The sequence below is a fragment of the Acinonyx jubatus genome, chromosome D3, assembly GCF_027475565.1.
Source record: "Acinonyx jubatus isolate Ajub_Pintada_27869175 chromosome D3, VMU_Ajub_asm_v1.0, whole genome shotgun sequence".
NCBI classification, from domain to species: Eukaryota; Metazoa; Chordata; class Mammalia; order Carnivora; family Felidae; genus Acinonyx; species Acinonyx jubatus.
The window spans coordinates 7,944,893-7,964,396 of NC_069392.1; the positions used below are offsets into that span (position 1 = coordinate 7,944,893).

The 19,504-nt window shown below is 47.0% G+C and overlaps 1 protein-coding gene across 4 annotated transcripts in view; it reads left to right on the forward strand.

Annotated features, from left to right (window-relative positions):
- The window catches only part of CAMKK2 (calcium/calmodulin dependent protein kinase kinase 2), a 47,566-nt gene that overhangs the window by 17,650 nt on the left and 10,412 nt on the right, over positions 1-19,504 (forward strand). For 2 of the 4 annotated variants that reach the window (XM_027044318.2, XM_027044322.2), the window contains exons 3-14: positions 1,941-1,988; positions 2,676-2,729; positions 3,456-3,507; positions 3,866-3,999; positions 6,554-6,590; positions 12,491-12,512; positions 12,662-12,750; positions 13,943-14,142; positions 14,758-14,811; positions 16,905-16,978; positions 17,074-17,161; positions 18,308-18,436. In XM_027044318.2, coding sequence (XP_026900119.1) covers positions 1,941-1,988; positions 2,676-2,729; positions 3,456-3,507; positions 3,866-3,999; positions 6,554-6,590; positions 12,491-12,512; positions 12,662-12,750; positions 13,943-14,142; positions 14,758-14,811; positions 16,905-16,978; positions 17,074-17,161; positions 18,308-18,436 — 981 coding nt within the window. The remainder of the gene's footprint in view (positions 1-1,940; positions 1,989-2,675; positions 2,730-3,455; positions 3,508-3,865; positions 4,000-6,553; positions 6,591-12,490; positions 12,513-12,661; positions 12,751-13,942; positions 14,143-14,757; positions 14,812-16,904; positions 16,979-17,073; positions 17,162-18,307; positions 18,437-19,504) is intronic. The other 2 variants (XM_027044321.2, XM_027044323.2) reach the window with 1 other exon arrangement.

Genomic DNA, 19,504 nt, shown 5'->3' on the forward strand with positions numbered 1-19,504 from the left:
TACATAGAAAAAGGCCTGGAAGTTTATACACCAAACTGACATCAAGGTTTGGGGAAAGGGTTAGAATTGGGGTGGCAGTGGAGTTCAAGGGAAGTGTTGGGCTTATCGGTAACACTTGAAGTTTTATTTTCTATTGTGTTTCTTTTCCCATTTTTACCTCTTTTTTCACTTCACATTTCCCCCCTAACTATATTGAGGTGTAACTGAAGTAAAACAAACCACATATTTCACGTGTACAGTATGATCAGTTTTGATGTATGCATACGTCTCTAAAAACATCACCCCAGTCAAGATCACAGACATTTCCAGCACACCCGACAACACATCCCTCCCCCCTCTTCCCCTTTCCCAGGTCACTGCTGACCTACTTTTTATCATCATAGATTAGTTTGCAAGCTCAAGAATTTTCTGTAAGTGGAATCATTTAGTATGCACTCTTTTTTTTTTTTGGCTTCGCTTCTTTGATGGCATAACAATTTTGAGATTTGTCTTTATTACTGCATGCTTCCTTTTTATTGCTGCCTAGCATTCCATTGTCTGCAATGGACCACTTTTTGTTTATCCAGTTACATGTCAGTGGACTTTTGGGTTGTTTCCAGTATTTGACTATTACCAATAAAGCTGTTTCAAACATTTGTATGCAAGTCTGCACAGACACAAGTTTTCACGTCTCTTGGATAAAGTTAGGAGCAGAATGGCTATGTCGTAGAGGAGGTGTTTGTTAAGAAACTACCCACTTGCTTTCCAAAGAGGCTGCACCATTTTAACTTCCTACTAGCAGTGTATAAAGGTTCTCCATGCCCTACATTCTGACAACATTTGGTATGGTCAGTCTTGGAGTTTAGCCAATCTAACGGGTATGGTGTTAATTTACATTTCCCCAATGAGTCATGATGTTAAGCCTCTTCTTTTTTTATTTTAATGTCTTTTCATGTGCTTACTGATCATTTGTATATCTTCTTTGGAGAACTGTCTTTTCAAGTCTTTTGCCCATTTTTGTTATTTTTTAATTAAAATTTTTTTAATGTTTATGAAAAGCATTTTAATGTTTTTAATGTTTATTTGAGAGAGAGAGATAGAGACAGAGCATGAACAGGGGAGGGGCAGAGAGAGAGGGAGACACAGAATCCGAAGCAGGCTCCAGGCTCCGAGCTGTCAGCACAGAGCCCAACATGGGGCTAGAATTCCCAAACAGCAAGATCATGGTCTGAGCTGAAGTCAGCCGCCCAACTGACTGAGTCACGCAGGCACCCCATGCCCATTTTTAAATTAGGGTGTTGTTATTAATGAGTTTTTTGTGCTTTTTGTACAAAAAGAATCTTTGAGAAATTTTGTTAAGAAACCATTCTCTGCCCACAGTCACTCGGATTTTCTCCACCTGTGTTACTCTGTTTATATTGGACAACATAGTCCTTATATAGGATTACTTGTTTAATTTAAAATCAACGTTTTAGGAACACCTCTTTAAAAATGTGTATTAAAAGAGTACATAATGTATGATCACATTTTTTTAAATATATATTTTTTAACATTTATTCATTTTTGAGACACTGAGAGAGACAGAGGTTGAGTGACAGAGGGGGCAGAGAGAGAAGGAGACACAGAATCTGAAACAGGCTCCAGGCTCTGAGCTGTCAGCACAGTGCCCGATGCGGGGCTCGAACTCATGGACTGCGAGATCATGACCTGAGCCAAAGTCAGACCCTTAACCGACTGAGCCACTCAGGCTCCCCATATTTTTTACAATGTACAAAATCTGTGTTGTTAAAGGTCAGGGTAGTGGTCACCCTGGAGACGGGCCAGTGTCTGAGAGATGCTTTAGGGGGTCGGGAATATTCTCTTCTTGATTTGGGTCCTGGTTCATGTGTTTGTTTTGTGAAAAATGTATCTAGCTGCAAACTTACAATTCATATTCTGTGTGTTTCTACTTAACATTGCAGGATTGTGTACAGCTGAATCAGTACACACTGAAGGATGAAATTGGAAAGGTAAATATCCGAGCAGCCAGGCTGGTTTTCTGCATCTACCAAGGATGTCTCAGATACGGTGGAGGGAACCTGCTGGAGCTGGGAGCGGGAACGAGTCCTTGGAGGCAAAGTTGTGGGGGAGGGTTTTGTCATCCATCACTGGTCCATCTGGTTTATTTTCTTTTTACATCAAAATATTAATGTGTTTCTACAGAAGCCCAGACAGCTTTAAGGGAATAACATATCACCAACATTAGTGGTGGTGTTTTTTTCTCCCTGAGGTACTCTCGCATCTGTTTTTGCTTTTATTTCAGCCAATGGGCAGTGTTATTGCAGGGGTCAAGAACTCAAATATCAATAGAAAGCAAGTGAGTAATATAAATGAACAAAGCCTGCTAGGTGTAATGTATTAGGGAGTGGAGAGGACTATGGCAAACTGTTGACATGTGGAGGTGATTATGGGTCCCTATGGCCAGATCTTCTGATTTTTTTCAAAAGAAGCTGAGAATCTAGATTTTTATATCTGATCTTTTTGGTTTTAAATGTTGGCAACTCACTCAAACTTTCTAAAAACTGCAGATGCAACAAAATGTAATTGCATAGCAGATTTGGTAAATTGGCTGCCGGTTTGCAGCCCCTGTATTAGGGTCCTCATTTTGCAGATCATAACTTCTGGATAGTATGTCATGGGCATCTCCCTTTATCCAGGGCTCCTATGGCGTGGTCAAGTTGGCCTACAATGAAAATGACAATACCTATTATGTAAGTATCCACATCCCCCTCCCCATCCCTGTCCTCGTCCAAAGCAAAACCCTCCTTTCCAGGATTTAGCTTCCTGAAAGATTTTCTTCGCTATTGTCTCATTTTATCCTTAGGTTGTTTCATTTTGTGCCTTAGGAAGGAAGTGATGTTCCCATTATACAGATGGGGAAATGGGGAGGCAAAGTGATCAGCTCAGAAAGAAAATGGATAAATTCAGCAAATGTCTCCTATTCTTACTCTGAGCTACCATTTCTACATCCTTCACAGCACCAAGAACCAGGTGGTAGTGAGGCAAATTGCCCTCGTTTGCCTTTGGAAGTCAGTCCAACTTGGGTTCAAATTCTGGCTCTCCCATTTGCCAGCTGTGTGTCCTTGGCCAAGTGACATCACACCTGAGCCTCAGTTTCCCCATGTGTAAAATAGCCAGTCTCTCGTCCATCACTCCAGCTGACTCATGTCTTGATTTAGTTGTAGCGAGTCCCAAGGCTCATGGTCCCAGTCAGGAAAGCTAGCCTGGAGCCTTGGAAGCACTCTCAGGGCTGAGGGAACCCTGGCAGTTCAGTTTCCAGCCTGCAGCTGCTTGACCCACTCCAATGACGAGGCGCTCACTACATCGTCCTGAGGCCACCAGGGCACCAAGAGCTTCGGCAGGCCTAGGAGTGGAAGGAGCTCTCTCTCTCCCTTCCTCCCCATTTTAACCGAGATATGGGGTCTTGTCTTCCACAGGCGATGAAGGTGTTGTCGAAAAAGAAGCTGATCCGACAGGCAGGCTTTCCACGTGAGTTTGGTGGGCCAGGCCTTTGTTCTTAGGTGCAGGGCTGGGGCAAGAGAGAAGGTCCCATTGAATGGTGTCCCCTACAGAGAGTGCCCAGGTAGATGCCCCAAAGACTCCTGTCACTGGGGCATGGGGCAGGAAGGAGGGTATTAACAGAAGGTTGAACAGGGGGCTGGGTCTCCATCCTCACTGATTTCCAGCAGCAGAGGAGACAGATGACAAGCAGGCTCCTTAAGGCCCCTGGGGACATCAGCTACTCCATCCCTGGCAAAACCCCCCCTACCCCCGACTTGGGTTGCCCCCTCTTCAGCTGCCATCTGCAGGGGAAAAGCTGTTTGTCCTGACCCTGTGTCTCCTCCAGGTCGCCCCCCGCCCCGAGGCACCCGGCCAGCTCCGGGAGGCTGCATCCAGCCTAGGGGCCCCATTGAGCAGGTGTACCAGGAAATCGCCATCCTCAAGAAGCTGGACCACCCCAATGTGGTAAAGCTGGTAGAGGTGAGCTGGGGGGCCAGGGAGGAGGGAGGCAGGGGTAGTGATGGTCCAGTCTCGGCTCTGTTATTACCCACATGCCACACCACTAGTTTCTAGGGAGAGCCGCACCATGTTGAACAGCTTATTGCAAGGCTGACTACTAGTTATTGCTCCCGACTCCTTGACTGCTGTTCTTTCATGTTATTCTCACCCTTTCCTAAGACTATTTATTACTTCCATTTTATAGATAAAGGAATTGAGGGTCAGAGGGATACTGAAACTTGCCTGTTACCCATTTCTGTCTCTTTATTTATATATATATAGATATAAGATAGATATAGATATAATATATATATATTATATCTGTATCTTACACACCTGTATTTCTATCTATATTTATATATGTTATAATATAATATACTATATATATATATATAAGTATACTGTATATATATATAATATTAGCACAAAAGCAACCCTATACATGTAAACAAATGGATGTGGCTGTGTTCCAATAAAACTTGATTTACAAAAACAGGCAGAGGCAGAGGGCCAGATTTGGCTTGCATGCTATATTTGCCATCTTCTGTTCTAGATCAGTAGTTCTCAAAGATTTTGGTCTTAGGATTCCTGTATGTTCTTCAAAATTATTGAAGACCCCCAAAAAAGTTTTGCTTATGTGGGTTGTATTTATTATTATTTGCCACATCAGAATTTAAAACTGAGAAGTTTACAAATTATTTATTAATTCATTTAAAAACAACAATAATCCCATTATGTAGCAATATATTTTTATGAAAAGTAACTATATTTTCTGGAAAACTGTGGTGAGAAGAGTGGCATAGTTCTACATTTTTGCAAAGTTTTGTTGTTTATGTGTGGCTTAATAGAAGATGGCTGGATTCTCATATCTGCTTCTGCATTCAGCCTCTTGTGACCTTGAGTGTGATGTGGTTTCTGGTTTCTCTACTAATAGAGAATGAGAGTGGAAAGGGCAAATATTATCTTAGTTTTAGAGTGAAAATAGTTTTGACCTCATGAACTCTGGGAAAACATCTTGGGGATCCCTAGGAGTCCCCGAGCCACATTTGGAGCACCTCTGGTGTAGATGACAGGACTTATAAGCAGCATGTGATAAAGCATGTAACTGGACACGTGTTTGCAGTGCTTGCGGGAGCATGGAGTGTCATCAGCCAGCCGACCCAAATGGCTGAGGAAGTCTTCTCAGGAGAAGGGATATTTGAGATGGTCCCGGTAGTTCCCTGGATGGAGACAACAGGGAAAGATGGGGAAGGGCATCACAGAGGGAGGAACAACATGTGCAAAGGGCTGGTGGCCTCTATTTGGGGGTATACCCCTGCCTTTGGTGGGTGTGAGGGTTAGCAGCCATGCCTTGACTGGGGCTTGTCAGGTACAGAGCTCTAGGTAGGCCAGGCCCTGGGTCTGGCTCCTCCCACTGGGTAGGGCTTAGGGCTCCAGGTTGGCTGCCCTGGGCTTCTGCCTAGGGTAAATCTCTTTCTCATCCTGTGGATGTTGGTTGGCTGGGGAAGGTGAGGACGATGTGGGAAGAGGCAGGAATACCAGTCCAGCCAAGGAGCCTGCCTTTGTTTCTTCTCAAAGGAGAGAGATGGTGGCTGCAGGCTATCTCCACTTGTCACACTGTCTCACAGTGTCAATTCACTGATGCTTGAGTCACCCATCTTAGAGGAAGCCCAGAGACACCTGTTTAGTGAGTGGCTCTGGGTCCTGACAGGATCTCCCCTCTCCCCACTGCCCTGTGGCATCTGAACTCTTCATCCAAGGCTGTTTGCCAGCCTGTTAGTCTATGCATCAGACATTCTGAGCACCTGCTATGTAACTTTGTCCTGTACAGGGCACCACGGAGGCAAATGAGGTGGATACAGCCCTTTGCAGAGAGGGGGAGATATAGAAATAAATGACGAGATGAAAGCAGGATGGCCATGAGAGGAGGACAGAGAGAATGTGCCATGGATGTTCTGGGCAGGGAGACGTCCTTTTCTGCAGGGGCAGGAGGTCATGGGGGCTCTTCAAGGAGGAGTCAGAAGAGCCCAGACAGGATTTGAATTTTCACCCTGTGGATCAGTCCATTGTCCCCTAGGAGAGAGGGGGGATTCTTATTGAAGCTGAGACATTTTCCAGGGGAGAAGTTAAAAACAATTAAAAAAAAAAAAAGTAATTTACTACTCCCAACGTGGGGCTCAAACTCATGGTCCCAAGATTAAGAGTTGCATGCTCTACCGACTGACCCAGCCAGGCGCCCCCATTTCCCAGGGGAGGACTTTTTCCTCTCCTTTTTGTAATCTCCTTTCTGGGGGAGGTTTTGGACCCTTAAGGATTGGGCTAGAAGGTGTTTATTTACCAGATGGCCATTTGGATCGCACACACTGTTTTTTTTCCTGTGCTCTTCATCTAAACCAGGAAAGCCAGTGGAAAGCACAGCCCTTCTGGTGGCAAATGCAGTCCCGTGGCTGCTGCTTCCCCCCTGCTCATATCATTTCCCTCTCTTCCTCTCCCCTGCTCTGTGTTTCCGGCCTGTTCCATGTGGCTGTGCCAATAGGTCCTGGATGACCCCAACGAGGACCATCTGTACATGGGTAAGAGAGCCCTTGCCTTCCTCTGCTCCTGCTCAGGCAGTTGCACCTGCCAAAGCTCAGGGGTCCTCTCGAGCAACCCCTGCCCCTGGCATCTCCCACCAAGGACAGACAGCTTCCCCTTTCCCGCTGAGGCTGGGCCCCACAGTGAGCCACAGAGTGAGGCTGCTGCCTTACTTTGAAGCAGGAGGTAGAAGGGAGTGCTTGCTGGGACTTTATGGGGCGGGGGCTGTTTATTCATTTGCAAATATTTATTGAGCACCTGCTAATGCTGGGCAGGTTCAAGGCACTAAGGATGCATTGGTGAGTGAGAAAGTTGAGGCTTCTGCTCTTTAGAAGCTGACATTTTAGTCAGGGAAGACAGATAGTCAACAACTAAATAAACCAGTTAACTTCAGGTAGATCCTCTGAAGAAGGTTAAAGAGGATGACATGAGAAAGAGGGACTGAGGGGCCACGTCACATACGGGGTCATGATTTGGTACCTGAATGTCAAAGACACAGCCCTGTTACATCTGGGAAAGAGCATTCCAGGCATAGGGAACAGCAAGTGCAAAGGCTCTGAGGCTGGTGAGAGCTTAGTGTGTTTGAGAAGAACGTGGGTGGGACAGGGTAAACCAGGGAGAGGGGATGGGGGTGAGGTTGGAGAGCCTGAGAGGCCACAGTGGGGCATTCGGAGGCTTGGAGGGCACTGCACAAAGAAACAGAAGGACTCAGGCATGTCCTCAGAGACTTGATTTTTAAAAACTGGTGAGGATGTGGGGGAGCCCTGACTGTAGGTACTGATGAAGGAAGAAAGGGCAGGACTAATTCAAAACTGGACCGCAGACTGTTGGGTCCAGGGATGCATGATCAATAGTTATATGTCCTTGCAACTTGGCTTGGTGGGCATTCACATGAGCCTGTGCATTTCAAGTGGGTACAGATGACAGCTGGGAGGGGTACCAAGGAGGTGAGGGGAGTGGGCGTGGCCAAGCCCAGCCTAGAATCCAGAAGTCTCCTGGATGAGCATGAGGATGATCCTGGGATAATCTTATGTTGCACAGGAGTGATTGGTCATCTGGGGTCTGGTTTGAATGGGTGTGGTTTGAAAACAGGTCAGTTTCTCCTCATGTAATTGCTGTGGTTCAGTTCCAAGAGAATGTTGTAGCTTAGGACATTTTATTTTTCATTCCCCCTCCTCTTCCCCTTTCCAGGTTTTTCCTATGAAAAATGTAAGCCTATAGAAAAGCTGAAAAAATAGTACAGTGAATGCCTGTATATCTTCCACCCAGAGTCAGCAGTTAATAATTTTTTGTCATATTTGCTGTATCAGTCTAGCCATGCACCCATCCATTTCTTTTTTTTTTTTTTTTTTTTTTTTTTTGCTGAACTGTCCAAAACGTAAATTAGCAGACATCTTGACACTTCAGGCCATAAATACTTCAGTGTGCATCTCACAAAGGAACATTCTCTTAGGTGGTCACAATACCATTATTACATTTAAAAAAGTTAACTTCAGTTCCCTAAGAGCATCTAGTGTGCATTCCATGTTCAAATTTTAGAACTTTAAAAACCTTCCTGAAGAAACAATTTAGAAGCTACACAGTAAATAACATCAGATGTTAACTTTAAAAAATTATGTGAGAAAGAAACATTATTAAACTCTGAACAATACAGACTTGCAATATTTCCCAAATGTGGTATCATCACGACTTTATTTTTTTTAAGTTTATTTATTTTATTTATTTATTTAAGTTTATTTATTTTGAAAGAGAGAGAGAGAATGAACAGGGGAGGAGTAAATGGGGGGGGTGGTGGGGAGAGACAGAGGATCCGAAGCGGGTTCTGCATTTGACAGCCGAGATCCTGATGCAGGACTTGAATCCACGAATGTGAGATCATGACCCGAGCTGAAGTTGCATGTTTAACCGACTGAGCCATCCAGGCGCCCCTACCATCACCACTTTAAATATATGAGATGATTTTAAGTGATACACGGATAGACATTTAAAAAACCTTTTTAGATTTAATTTACCATTGTGTAGGAAAAACTATAGTGGCACAATAACTCTTGACTTCATGGATGTCATTACCCAGGATAAAGCTCAGAGTTTTTAAACTGAGTCATTTAAAGAAAAATATGAAACAAATAATAGTTTATGTGGTACATAGATATGGCCAGATGATAAAAATATATTAGGCAAATGAGTGAAGTTTAGGGAGCTATAGCAGATGTCATAAAATATAAAAGATAATTTTTGTCCCAGAATGGCATTCCCAGCACAATTTGCTCACTTGGGGCTCCTGACAGGACTCTGCATGGCTTTTGTCTGTTTCTGGGGAGTTTGGTTGTTCATTCAACAAACATAATTTGTTCTAGGTTTATCAGAAAACAAAAAAGAACACTCTGCCCTCAGGGCACTTTGTTGCTCTCATAAGGACAGATGGACACCGTCAGTACTTAAATATTATGCTTAGCCTTTGAAGGTGACAACACCATGGAAAAAAAGTAAACCTGAGCAGGGTCAGGGGAACCAGGAGTTCCAGTTTGGGGGACTGGGAAATAGGGTGGCTCCTTGAGATGCTTCACCAGGGTGACATTTGTGCAGGACAGTGGGGAACAGATGGCAGAGGACAATTTATACCATTGTAAGACTTTGTCTTTTGCTGTGAGCAAGAAGGCAGCCATTGGAGGGTTTTGAGCAGAGTTGAATGAGTATAAAAAGAACCTGACCCAAGCTTGAAAGAGGAGTTTCCTAAGCCATTCGAATCAGGCAACTTCATCGACAGAGTTTTTCTCTTTTTGAGGCAGCAGTGTAGAAAGGAGCTAGCCTGACTTTGGGTATGTGATTCTAGTGAAAGTCCTGACATGGTTAGTTTTTAGTTTCCAGGCACAGACGTGTGTCGAGGATAGACAGGGTAGCACATGAGACTGGGTAGCAGGTATCAGCAATGGTCCTACAGCTGCAGGCCTGACCCCCAGATAGTGTGGTCAGTATTTCTAGAGGCTAAAAACTCCCCACCCATTGTTCAGCCGTAGAAGGGGGTTAAACTATTAGTGACTGAAAATAGACCTGTTTCAACAGGCTGGCTTCTTCCAGGCCAACTAAATTATGGTGCTTGGGAATAAGCACAGAAATTCATGAAGCAGCTCTTGAAAGTCAAGTCTTCCATAATGAAGGTGGGATAGGCCGGAGCTGAGGGGACCAGAGCTCCTGTCTGTGGACACCTTAACTTCAGTGCCATTGCTTTTGTTTCTAACCACAGCCTGAAGCCACGGCAGATCTGCCCCAGCTCAGGTTTGCCCAACACTGGTTGATGAGCCTGAAGACAGGAAAGGGCCTTAGGGAGTTAAGTTCCTTTAAGCTTCCTTTTTATTTTATTTTATTAAAAAGTTTTTTTTGTTGGGGCGCCTGGGTGGCTCAGTCAGTTAAGCGTCTGACTTCGGCTCAGGTCATGATCTCACGGTTTGTGGGTTCGAGCCCTGCGTCGGGCTCTGTGCTGACAGCTTAGAGCCTGGAGCCTGTTTCGGATTCTGTGTCTCCTTCTCTCTCTCTGCCCCTCCCCCACTCACGCTCTGTCTTTCTCTCTGTCTCAAAAATAAATAAACATTAAAAAAAGAAAAAAAAAGTTTTTTTTGTTTAATGTTTATTTATTTTTGAGAGAGAGAGACAGAACACGAGCAGGGGAGAGGCAGAGAGAGAGACACACACACACAGAATCCCAAGCAGGCTCCAGGCTCTGAGCTGTCAGCACAGAGCCCAACACGGGGCTCAAACTCATGAACCATGAGATCATGACCTGAGCCAAAGTCAGACCCTTAACCAACTGAACCACCCAGGTGCCCCATTTTATTTTTTTATTTTTTTATTTTTAAGTAGGCTCTATACCCAGCATGGAACCCAATATGGGTCTTGAACTCATAACCCTGAGATCAAGATCTGAGCTGAGATCAAGAGTCAGATGCTTAACTGACTGAGCCACCCAGGCGCCCCTAAGCTTTATTTTTTATCTGAGCAGCTGGCTCTTTTCCCTCAACCACCTTAGCCCTTAGAGATCTTTGAAACAACCTTTTGGTTTCTTCTATAAGAAATTCCAATGTGGGTAGATGATTTCAGAACAACAGACAGCTCCAGAGTCCTTTTCCACTTGAGTTTGAAATTCACTGTGTGAATTTTTCACTTCTTAAAGGACAGCTTCATGGTCCCAGTTATGTTTGTTCAAGCAGGACAAAATTAAAATAACTATGAGACATGACCTAGTAACTCTGCTCTTAGGTATTTACACCCCAAAGAACTGAAAACAGATATCCACCCAAGTACTTGCACATGAATGTTATAGCAGCACTATTCACAATAGCCCAAATGTGGAAACAACCCAAATGTTTGTTAGCTGATGACTGGATACACAAAATGTTGCATATCCACAGTGGAATATTAGTCAGCCATAAAAAGGAAGGAAGTACTGACACGTGATACAGTGTGGATGAACGTTAAGTAAAAAAGCCAGTCATAAAAGGTCACTTAGCATATGATTCCATATATGTGAAATTTCCAGAAAAGGCAAATCCGTAGAACAGAAATCTGGTTAGTGGTTGTGGGGGAGGGGGTTGGGAGGAGGGGAATGGCTGCTAATGGGCACAGGGTTTCTTTTTGAGGGGGTGAAAATTTTCTGGAACTAGGTAGAGGCAATAGTTGCACAACACTGTGAACACTAAATGCCACTGAATTGTAAACTTTAAAATAGTTAATTTTATGTTTTGGAAATTTCACCTCTATTTAAAAAAATTTTTTTTTAATGTTTTTATTTATTATTGAAGGAGAGAGAGAGAGAGCATGAGCGGGGGAGGAGCAGAGAGAGAGGGAGACACAGAATTTGAAGCAGGCTCCAGGCTCTAAGCTGTCAGCACAGAGCCCGATGCGGGGCTCGAACTCACGAACTGTGAGATCATGACCCGAGCCGAAGTCGGACGCTTAACCGACTGAGTCACCCAGGTGCCCCTCACCTCTGTTTTTAAAAATGCAAAAAACAAAACAAAAAGCCCCAACAACAACTTGTGCATTCCCTGAACACAGCTTAGCTAACTTGGTGGTTTGGAGCGGGGATCCCACACACATACAGGACTGGGAAGAAGCTCACACAGTGGGAGTCGTCTGCACATTGTGCGTGAATGGGAGCCAAGCAGGGACCTGTTTAAGAGGAAGGGGATGGGCTCTTGAAGGGTGAGGAAATCTCCACCCCCACCTCTTGCTCCAAGTCTTGTTTTGGATCGAGAGTCACGGGGATGAGTCTGATGGTGCCAAGTGTGGGGTGTCGAGGAGCTGGAAGAATCTACAAGCATTGTTGGTCTGTAGCCTGACACAGCCTGGCGGTGTGGAGGAGGTGGGAGTTTCTTGAACCAAACATGTTCTTGTTTCTTGAACCCAAACTTTCCAGGGGTTCTGAAGACCCCTAGGGCTATTTCTTTGTGTCTAAGTAAAGAGAAATTGGGTTGTGTCCCCTTAGACCTGTTCTTTGGCATAAGGTGTCTCGGGACCTGACTCAAGAGGACATAGTTTAGTATCACTTGTATCCCTGGAATCTCCAAGGTGTGAGTGGAGAGAAGAAAGGAGCCCGTGAGCCATCCCCACCTGTGTCCCATCTGCCTGCTTTGTTTTCCCCTGGCTGTAAGGTCCTTGGCTGTTTTGAGAATGAAAAGTACAGCCAGACCGGGGGTCCCAGGGACATCAGAAATCTCTGACCCCTAGTTTCCTAAGTAAGACCTTGACCAGTTTGGGCTGAGTGGACTGTTCCTTTCCCCGGCCCCAATATTCATTTCTGTGTTTCTTGGTGTTTTTATGGGCATTTGGGAGGTAGAGGAGGAAGAACAAGGTGGATTTCCAATTTCCCAATGTAACAGTTTACCCTTTCTCTTCCCTACAGTGTTTGAGCTGGTCAACCAAGGGTGAGTGTCCCCCCTTCTGGTGGGTATGATGCCTGAAACTTCTCGAGCTGCAGGAGCTTCTTGAGTGAGGTGGTGCTTGGTTCTGCTGGTGAAAGAGGGCGAAGGCCAGTGTGTCTGGTTTGCTTCTCATGCATGTGTTGACCTTTCAGGCCTGTGATGGAAGTGCCCACCCTTAAACCACTCTCTGAGGACCAGGCCCGTTTCTACTTCCAGGACCTGATCAAAGGCATAGAGTACCGTAAGCGGGGACCTGTGGGAGGATTCTCAGTCAGGGGTGGTTAACATCCCAGCTAGTGGATGGCAAGTGAGAAAGTGGAATTTCCCTCCTGGAGTGCAGGCAGATGGGTGGGAAACAGAATTGTCTGAGATGCAGTCGTGGACAGCTGCGGAAAGCCATGCCCTTGATGAGCAGAAACCCTTCTTTCTGCCACAAAAATTAAGAGCGATAGCGATAGTGGCCATTTTCCCTGGCACTTTCTGTGTGTACCAGGCACTGTTAGGGGCTCTATTCGCATTGTCCCTTATTCCCAGCGGTCCTGGGATAGGGATCCTGTTAAACCTCCTGGAACCTAAGTTTTCTCATCTGTAAAATGGGAATAAAGTATCTCTCACCGGGTTGAAATCAGCCAGTACATATTAGTAGTTCAGATTGGCAGGTGTCCTTTCTGCTTCTGGTTGTTAAACATTTTGTCCTTTAACCTGGCCTATCACGTAGTATTGTCATGAGATTTAAATGGGGTCCGTGAGAAGCACTTAACGTGGGGCTAGGCCCCAGACTGGGCACTCAACAAATGGAGCTGCTGGCCCTATTACTTAACTGACTGAGCCACCCAGGTGCCGCCCTGCTGGCCCTATTACTGATACCATCATCATCATCACCACTACCACCAAAGAAATGCAGTTGAGTCTTCCAGACTGTAGGATTGTTCTCTCCTATGGGTTGACATCCAGGCAGGAACAAGTTAAGCAAGTCCCCAATCCTGTTTTGTGGACCACACTTCCATTGGATCGGCTCCAGTCATTATTGGTGTGGTGAGCAGGTTGAGTGTTGGCATTAGTAGGTGAAAATATGTTTGACTGTCAAAAGTCTTGAGACTTCTAGCTGGAAGCCAGCCAGACTCAGCAGAAACTCTCCATGCACCGTTGGCACCCACAACTTAGACTAGCAGGCAGTTACTAATTATTATTGGCAGTCAGTGTTCTACTACTTCTTTCTGAAGATGGGAGAACTTCCTTAAAGACACTCTTTCTCCCTTATCTTTTAAAGCTGTGGGTATCCAGCAGGTTTGGGAGGGGGAGGCTGGGAGAGGCCTGGGGCTGTGAGAGAGCAGAGGGGTCCATATCTGTGTTTCTGGATTCTGTGGGCCACATAGAGCTCCTCACATGGTGTTCCTGCCTCCTCTCCTGTCTGGTGTCCGCCCTATCCCCAGTACACTACCAGAAGATCATCCACCGGGACATCAAACCTTCCAACCTGCTGGTGGGAGAAGATGGCCACATCAAGATTGCCGACTTCGGCGTGAGCAACGAGTTCAAGGGCAGTGATGCGCTTCTCTCTAACACCGTGGGCACACCTGCCTTCATGGCGCCTGAGTCGCTCTCAGAGACCCGGAAGATCTTCTCTGGGAAGGTAGGTGTGGACCTGCCTGAGATGCGGAGCTCTGTCGATTTAAGGGGCAAAAATCCAACTCACACTGGCTTAAACTGAATCCACTGGATCATGTAGATGAAGAGTGGCATCCGGCTTGGCTAGATACAGGGATTCAGTCAGAAATCCATCTTTCCATCTCTCAGCTGTTTTCTTGAACTGGTTTTCTGCCCAGGTAGGTGGGTCACCTACAGCTCCAGGCTACTTTCTATCAGCTTACCAACCTCAGAGGAAAGAACATTCTTCTTTCTGAAGAGTCCTAGCAAAAATCTTGGGGTTGGCTCTGATTGGCTCAGCCTGGGGTCATGTGCCCATCTTTGAACCAATCACTGTGGCTGGGGGAAGTGGTGTTCTTATTGGCCAGGCCTGGGTCATGTGCCTATCCTTAAGCCAATCACAATGGCTGGGGGAAGTGAAGCTCTTATTGGCCAGGCTTGAGTGGGGTGGGATCAATCTCACCTTAACTCCCTGGATCAGGAGTCAAGAAGGGGTGATTCCTTAGAGGAAGGCAAGAAGCTTTGATTCTTAGCGGGGCAGAAGCATTAACACCCCTCACTGCCCCCTGTTCCCTTACACGAAGCTCTCTTTTTCTTACAGGCTTTGGATGTTTGGGCCATGGGTGTGACGCTGTACTGCTTTGTGTTTGGCCAGGTAACAGGGTGGGGTGTCCTGTGTCCTGAGTGTTGCTAGGCGGCCCCCTGGTTAATAGTTAACCCTTGCAGGGAGACTGCTTATTCATTGAGTTGTATCATTCCATTTCCACAGTTGGACCTGAATATGGAAAGGATGGCTTTCCAAATGTACCTGCCTGTATGTAGTAATCATATCTGTGAAGAATGATCTGTTAAAATAGAAGGATTAGCATGAGGTTCCAGAGGTGGTAAATAGTTGATGAAGTTAGGGCAAGAACCACAAATGTGCTACCTCTCTTCCCACTCCTGAACGAGAGACCCATATCACAAATCAATAGCTGCCCTCTTTCTTCCTGAGCTTAGGACTGCTTTGATGTGCTTCTCAGCAGTGTTCCCAGAAGTTATTGTTTGGAGGGATAGAATTGGAATGGAAGTGAAAATCCATTTGTCATTATTGATTTAGGGAGTTCTGTCTTGTCTCTCTGTTGTTTTATATTATTGATTTTTAGGAACTTCAGTTTTTAACTCTGAAGTTCAGATTAATTATGTGAGCAATAAAAACGTGGACTTTTCCTGTCCATGAACTTGTGGCTTTGTTGAGGAAAGCTTAAGAAACTGGTCTCATGGTTTATCATATCTTCCCTACCAGTGTTTGCTCAGATAATTTTTAATCATATAGCAAAGTTGAAATAACTGTGGTAAACACCCACACAGCCACACTTGCATTCTACCATAAACAATTCACGCTGCTTGCTTTATCACGTGTCTGTCCTTCTTAACCTTATTTTTTTTATGCATTTTAGAGTAAGTTGCTAAGATCTCTACACTTCCTCCATATGCTTCAGAATGCAGTCATCAGCCAGAGCTCATAAGTTTTTTGTGGTTCTCCCCTGCCTGCTCCACCCCCCACCACCCCGGCTTTGGGGTAAAGTCTACATATAATGAAATGTACAGATCTTAAGTGGTTAATGATGAGTCTGTCAAATGGATATACCTGTGCAATCCAAACTCTGATCTCAAGTAACTGCTCTTAATGAAATAATTTTCCTTGGACAGGAGTGGACCAGGTCCCATTCTGTGACCTTTTCCAACCTTCTGAGCACCCCACATAAAGGCTTCTTTTTCCAGCACGATACCTGAGCTCCTCCTCCTGGGTCAGGTCCTCCACTGAGTGAGAGCATTGATTGTCACCTGGGAGGTGGTGCATGAACAGGCTTCATAGTCAGCCCAATCTAGACTAAATCCCATCTCTGCACTGCTTAAGACATGCCACCTCTGTGAGCTTCTGTTTTTCTCTTCTGTAAAATGAGAAGAGTATTTATTATTTCTTAAGGCTCTGAGAGCATCATCAGAAATAATTTAAGCATTCATTAACTCAACAGGTATTTATCAAAACGCTACTTTGCACCAGGGATGTTCCTGGGCCCTGGAGAATAAGCAGGAAGCAAGACAGATGAAAATCCCTGCCCTCTTGGAGTTGATGTTCCCAGTGCAAGAATTAAACAATAAGCAAATACAAATGTAATATAACATCAGGCATAGGTGCTCTGATGAGAAATCACATGGCATTGAGGGGAACGGTGTGCTTTAGATAGGAGCTCGGGAAGGCCTCCCTGAGAAGGTGAGCTTTGATCAGAGTGATGGGAGAAAATGAGCCATGTAGTTGTTGGTGGGAAGAACATTTCAGGCAGAGGGGCAGCCAATGAAGTATTGGTTCTGAGAAACGTCAGTACAGAGCCTGGGTCAGGTTAAGCCCTCACCAGTCACTGCTGTTGCTGCTTGCTACATCTTATGTATTGTTCTTAGTATTTATTGTTTCCCGGGCAGGTGGGTGGGGAGGAGTATTTGCTTCTGTATGAGTAGGTAAAGTAAAGCACAGCTACAGAGGAAAGTCACAGTGTGATTGGGAAGGGCTCTAGCCCTTCTGGAAGTCCATTCCTGGTTCTTCTAGAACTTGGGGGCATGGGAAATGCTTCCTCACTAGACTGGGCTACTACAGGGACATTTATTTCTCTGCTGTAACCCATGTGGAGTGACGCCAGCACGTGGCAGCCCTTGCAGACTGATGTGCCAGCCAGTGACGGCTACTCTGTCCCTGACTTCTCTTCATAGTGCCCGTTCATGGACGAGCGGATCATGTGTTTACACAGTAAGATCAAGAGTCAGGCCCTGGAGTTTCCAGATCAGTGAGTATTGCCTGTCTGTCCCAAGTCATCTTCCTCACCAAGCCCTTGGTGGTCCTGTGTATGTTTTCCACCCTTGATGTGTCTTCCACCCCCAGGCCTGACATAGCTGAGGACTTGAAGGACCTGATAACCCGCATGTTGGACAAGAACCCAGAATCAAGGATTGTGGTGCCAGAAATCAAGGTACCTGGGGGCCACCGCTCTGCCATGGGATGTGCACCAGGGGTCTGGCCTATGTCCTCTGCTTGGAATTGTTTGGCTCAACCCTGCCTCGGCCAGGCCCCACGCCCCTCCATCCACAGTGCTGCGCCCTCTTGGCACCACTGCCCTCCCATGCCCTCAGTGTCTGGGCCACTAGGTGCTGGTGGTGGCAGGGTGTGGGGAGGAGGGTTTGTACTCATGTTCACTGTGATTGTGGAATTGGGATCTGCTGTCAGTGGGGCAGCCAGTGCTCACTCCGATTGGCTTGGGCTGATGGCATCCACCCTCCAGACTGGGGCCTCTGTGTGCTCCACACCCTGGCTGCTGAAGTCCTGGGCCCTTTCCTTGACCCTCCCCATCCCTTTGAAGAATCTCAGTGAGGGTGGAAGGAAATTAGTGAGCAATCTGACACCCCCAGAACCTGCTGAATTCCATTTTTTGCAGAAAGCACTGTCAGGAGAGACCCCTGTGCACCCACTACACCCTGGCCAATGCCATATACATGCACATATCTGACTCTTTAAGAAATCTAGAGGTTTCCTTCAGGAACTCCTAGGCATCTAGCTAACTAGCATTTGAGGAGAGGGAGGCCAAATGGTTACAGATAAGGGCTTGGACCCCAGAGGTGGGTAGTGGGATGGGAAAGACCCCTGCCTGGGTCCTTTCCTGACTGTGTCCTTCTAAGTGGTCTCACTGTGCCTCCCCAAGCCTCTCTTTCCCCTTCTGTGAAATGGGGAGGATCTGCCTGCTCTGAACAGAGCCTTCCGGGCATGAAGGAGAGTTGCTGAGGGGTGATGGGTGCTCCTTGGGCACCATGAAAGGCAGATGCTGAATCTGATCACTTCTGTCAAGACCTGGGCCAGCTGGAGAATGCAGTCTGGCGCATACCCCGGCCTGGTGGCTCCTTCCCATTCTCTGTCTCTCTGTCTTTTCCACGTTTCCTTGCATTTCGCTCACCCCCCACCCTCTGCCTGGCTTGCCAGCTCTCTTGCATGCCTGACCTCAGGCCACCACCTCTGCCCTCCCGCATTTCCTCCCTGGCTCTGCTCGCTGGCAGGGCCTTGGTTTTGCTCTCCGGCCTCTGCGAGCTGGCCGCCTGCCCCTCACCCCTCCTGTCATTCGTTGAAGCTGCACCCCTGGGTCACGAGGCACGGGGCGGAGCCGTTGCCATCGGAGGACGAGAACTGCACGCTGGTCGAGGTGACCGAAGAGGAGGTCGAGAATTCGGTCAAACACATTCCCAGCCTGGCGACTGTGGTAAGGCGGGACGGACCACTGACCGAGCACAGGGACAGCCTGAGGCGGGCCGGCGAGGACAGGCCGGGACACAGGCGGGCATCTGAGAAGCAGATATTGGGCCTGAGAGTCAGGGGATGGCCGGGTCTGTCCCTCACCCACAGCCACCAGCCTCTCGGCCTTGGTCACACACACATCAGACCAGGAGGCCCCTGCATCTTGTAGCTTTAGTTCTGTCTCCAGACAGGTCCTGTGTTACTATGCAGAGCGGTAGCTCCTCTCCACAGATCCTACTGTCCCTTCTGGAATTCCTGCTCTCAGAGCATGTCAGGTGGAGCAGGAGGAGGACCAGGGCAGGTGCCAGGGGTGGGAGTTAAAGCTGAGGTCTCCCAGGTGGGATTCGTATCTGCTGGCTCTTCAGGCTCCAGAGTGGACGGCTGAGCTAATCTCACATCTGCTGTGTGGGCAGCTACCAGGGCTAGGGGCATGGGCTCCCAATTCATGTGCTCAGGAGCTCCTGGGCCCCTTTTATGGCCTGACATTTGGGTTCTGACCCAGGAAAAACGAGCCAGAATGTGGAATCCTCAGGCTTAACCTTGGAGACTCTGGGAATCGCCCACTTGCCAGTCCCCTCCCTGCCTAGCGGGGCATCTGGCTCCAGGAGGGAGACCAGTATCCTCAAGGTCCTGGGGTCAGGGCTGCAGTCCCAGGGGCAGAATCCTCCCCACTATGGCCACCTTGAAAGCCCTGGGGTGTGTCTGGCCAACGTCGGCCCCAGCAGGCAGGCAGGGCCCTGGGCTCTGGCCGGGGACTGCTGAGACTTTCTACAAAGACACAGTGTCTGGCCTCAAGTAAATGCCCCTCTAGGAGTCCAAATGCTGGCTCCTTCTCTCCCAGCTTTGCACTTCTCCCTCCTGCTTCCCCACACACTTTCTCTGTCCTTCTTCCAAAACTTGAGCCACTGGGGTGGGGCATCCATTCACATCTTCCTCCTCCTCCCTGACCTGGGACCTCTGCATGATCTTCACTGTTAAAACTCACCCACACTCACTCTTTCTCATCCACCCACTGTACCCATGTCCTGTGCCC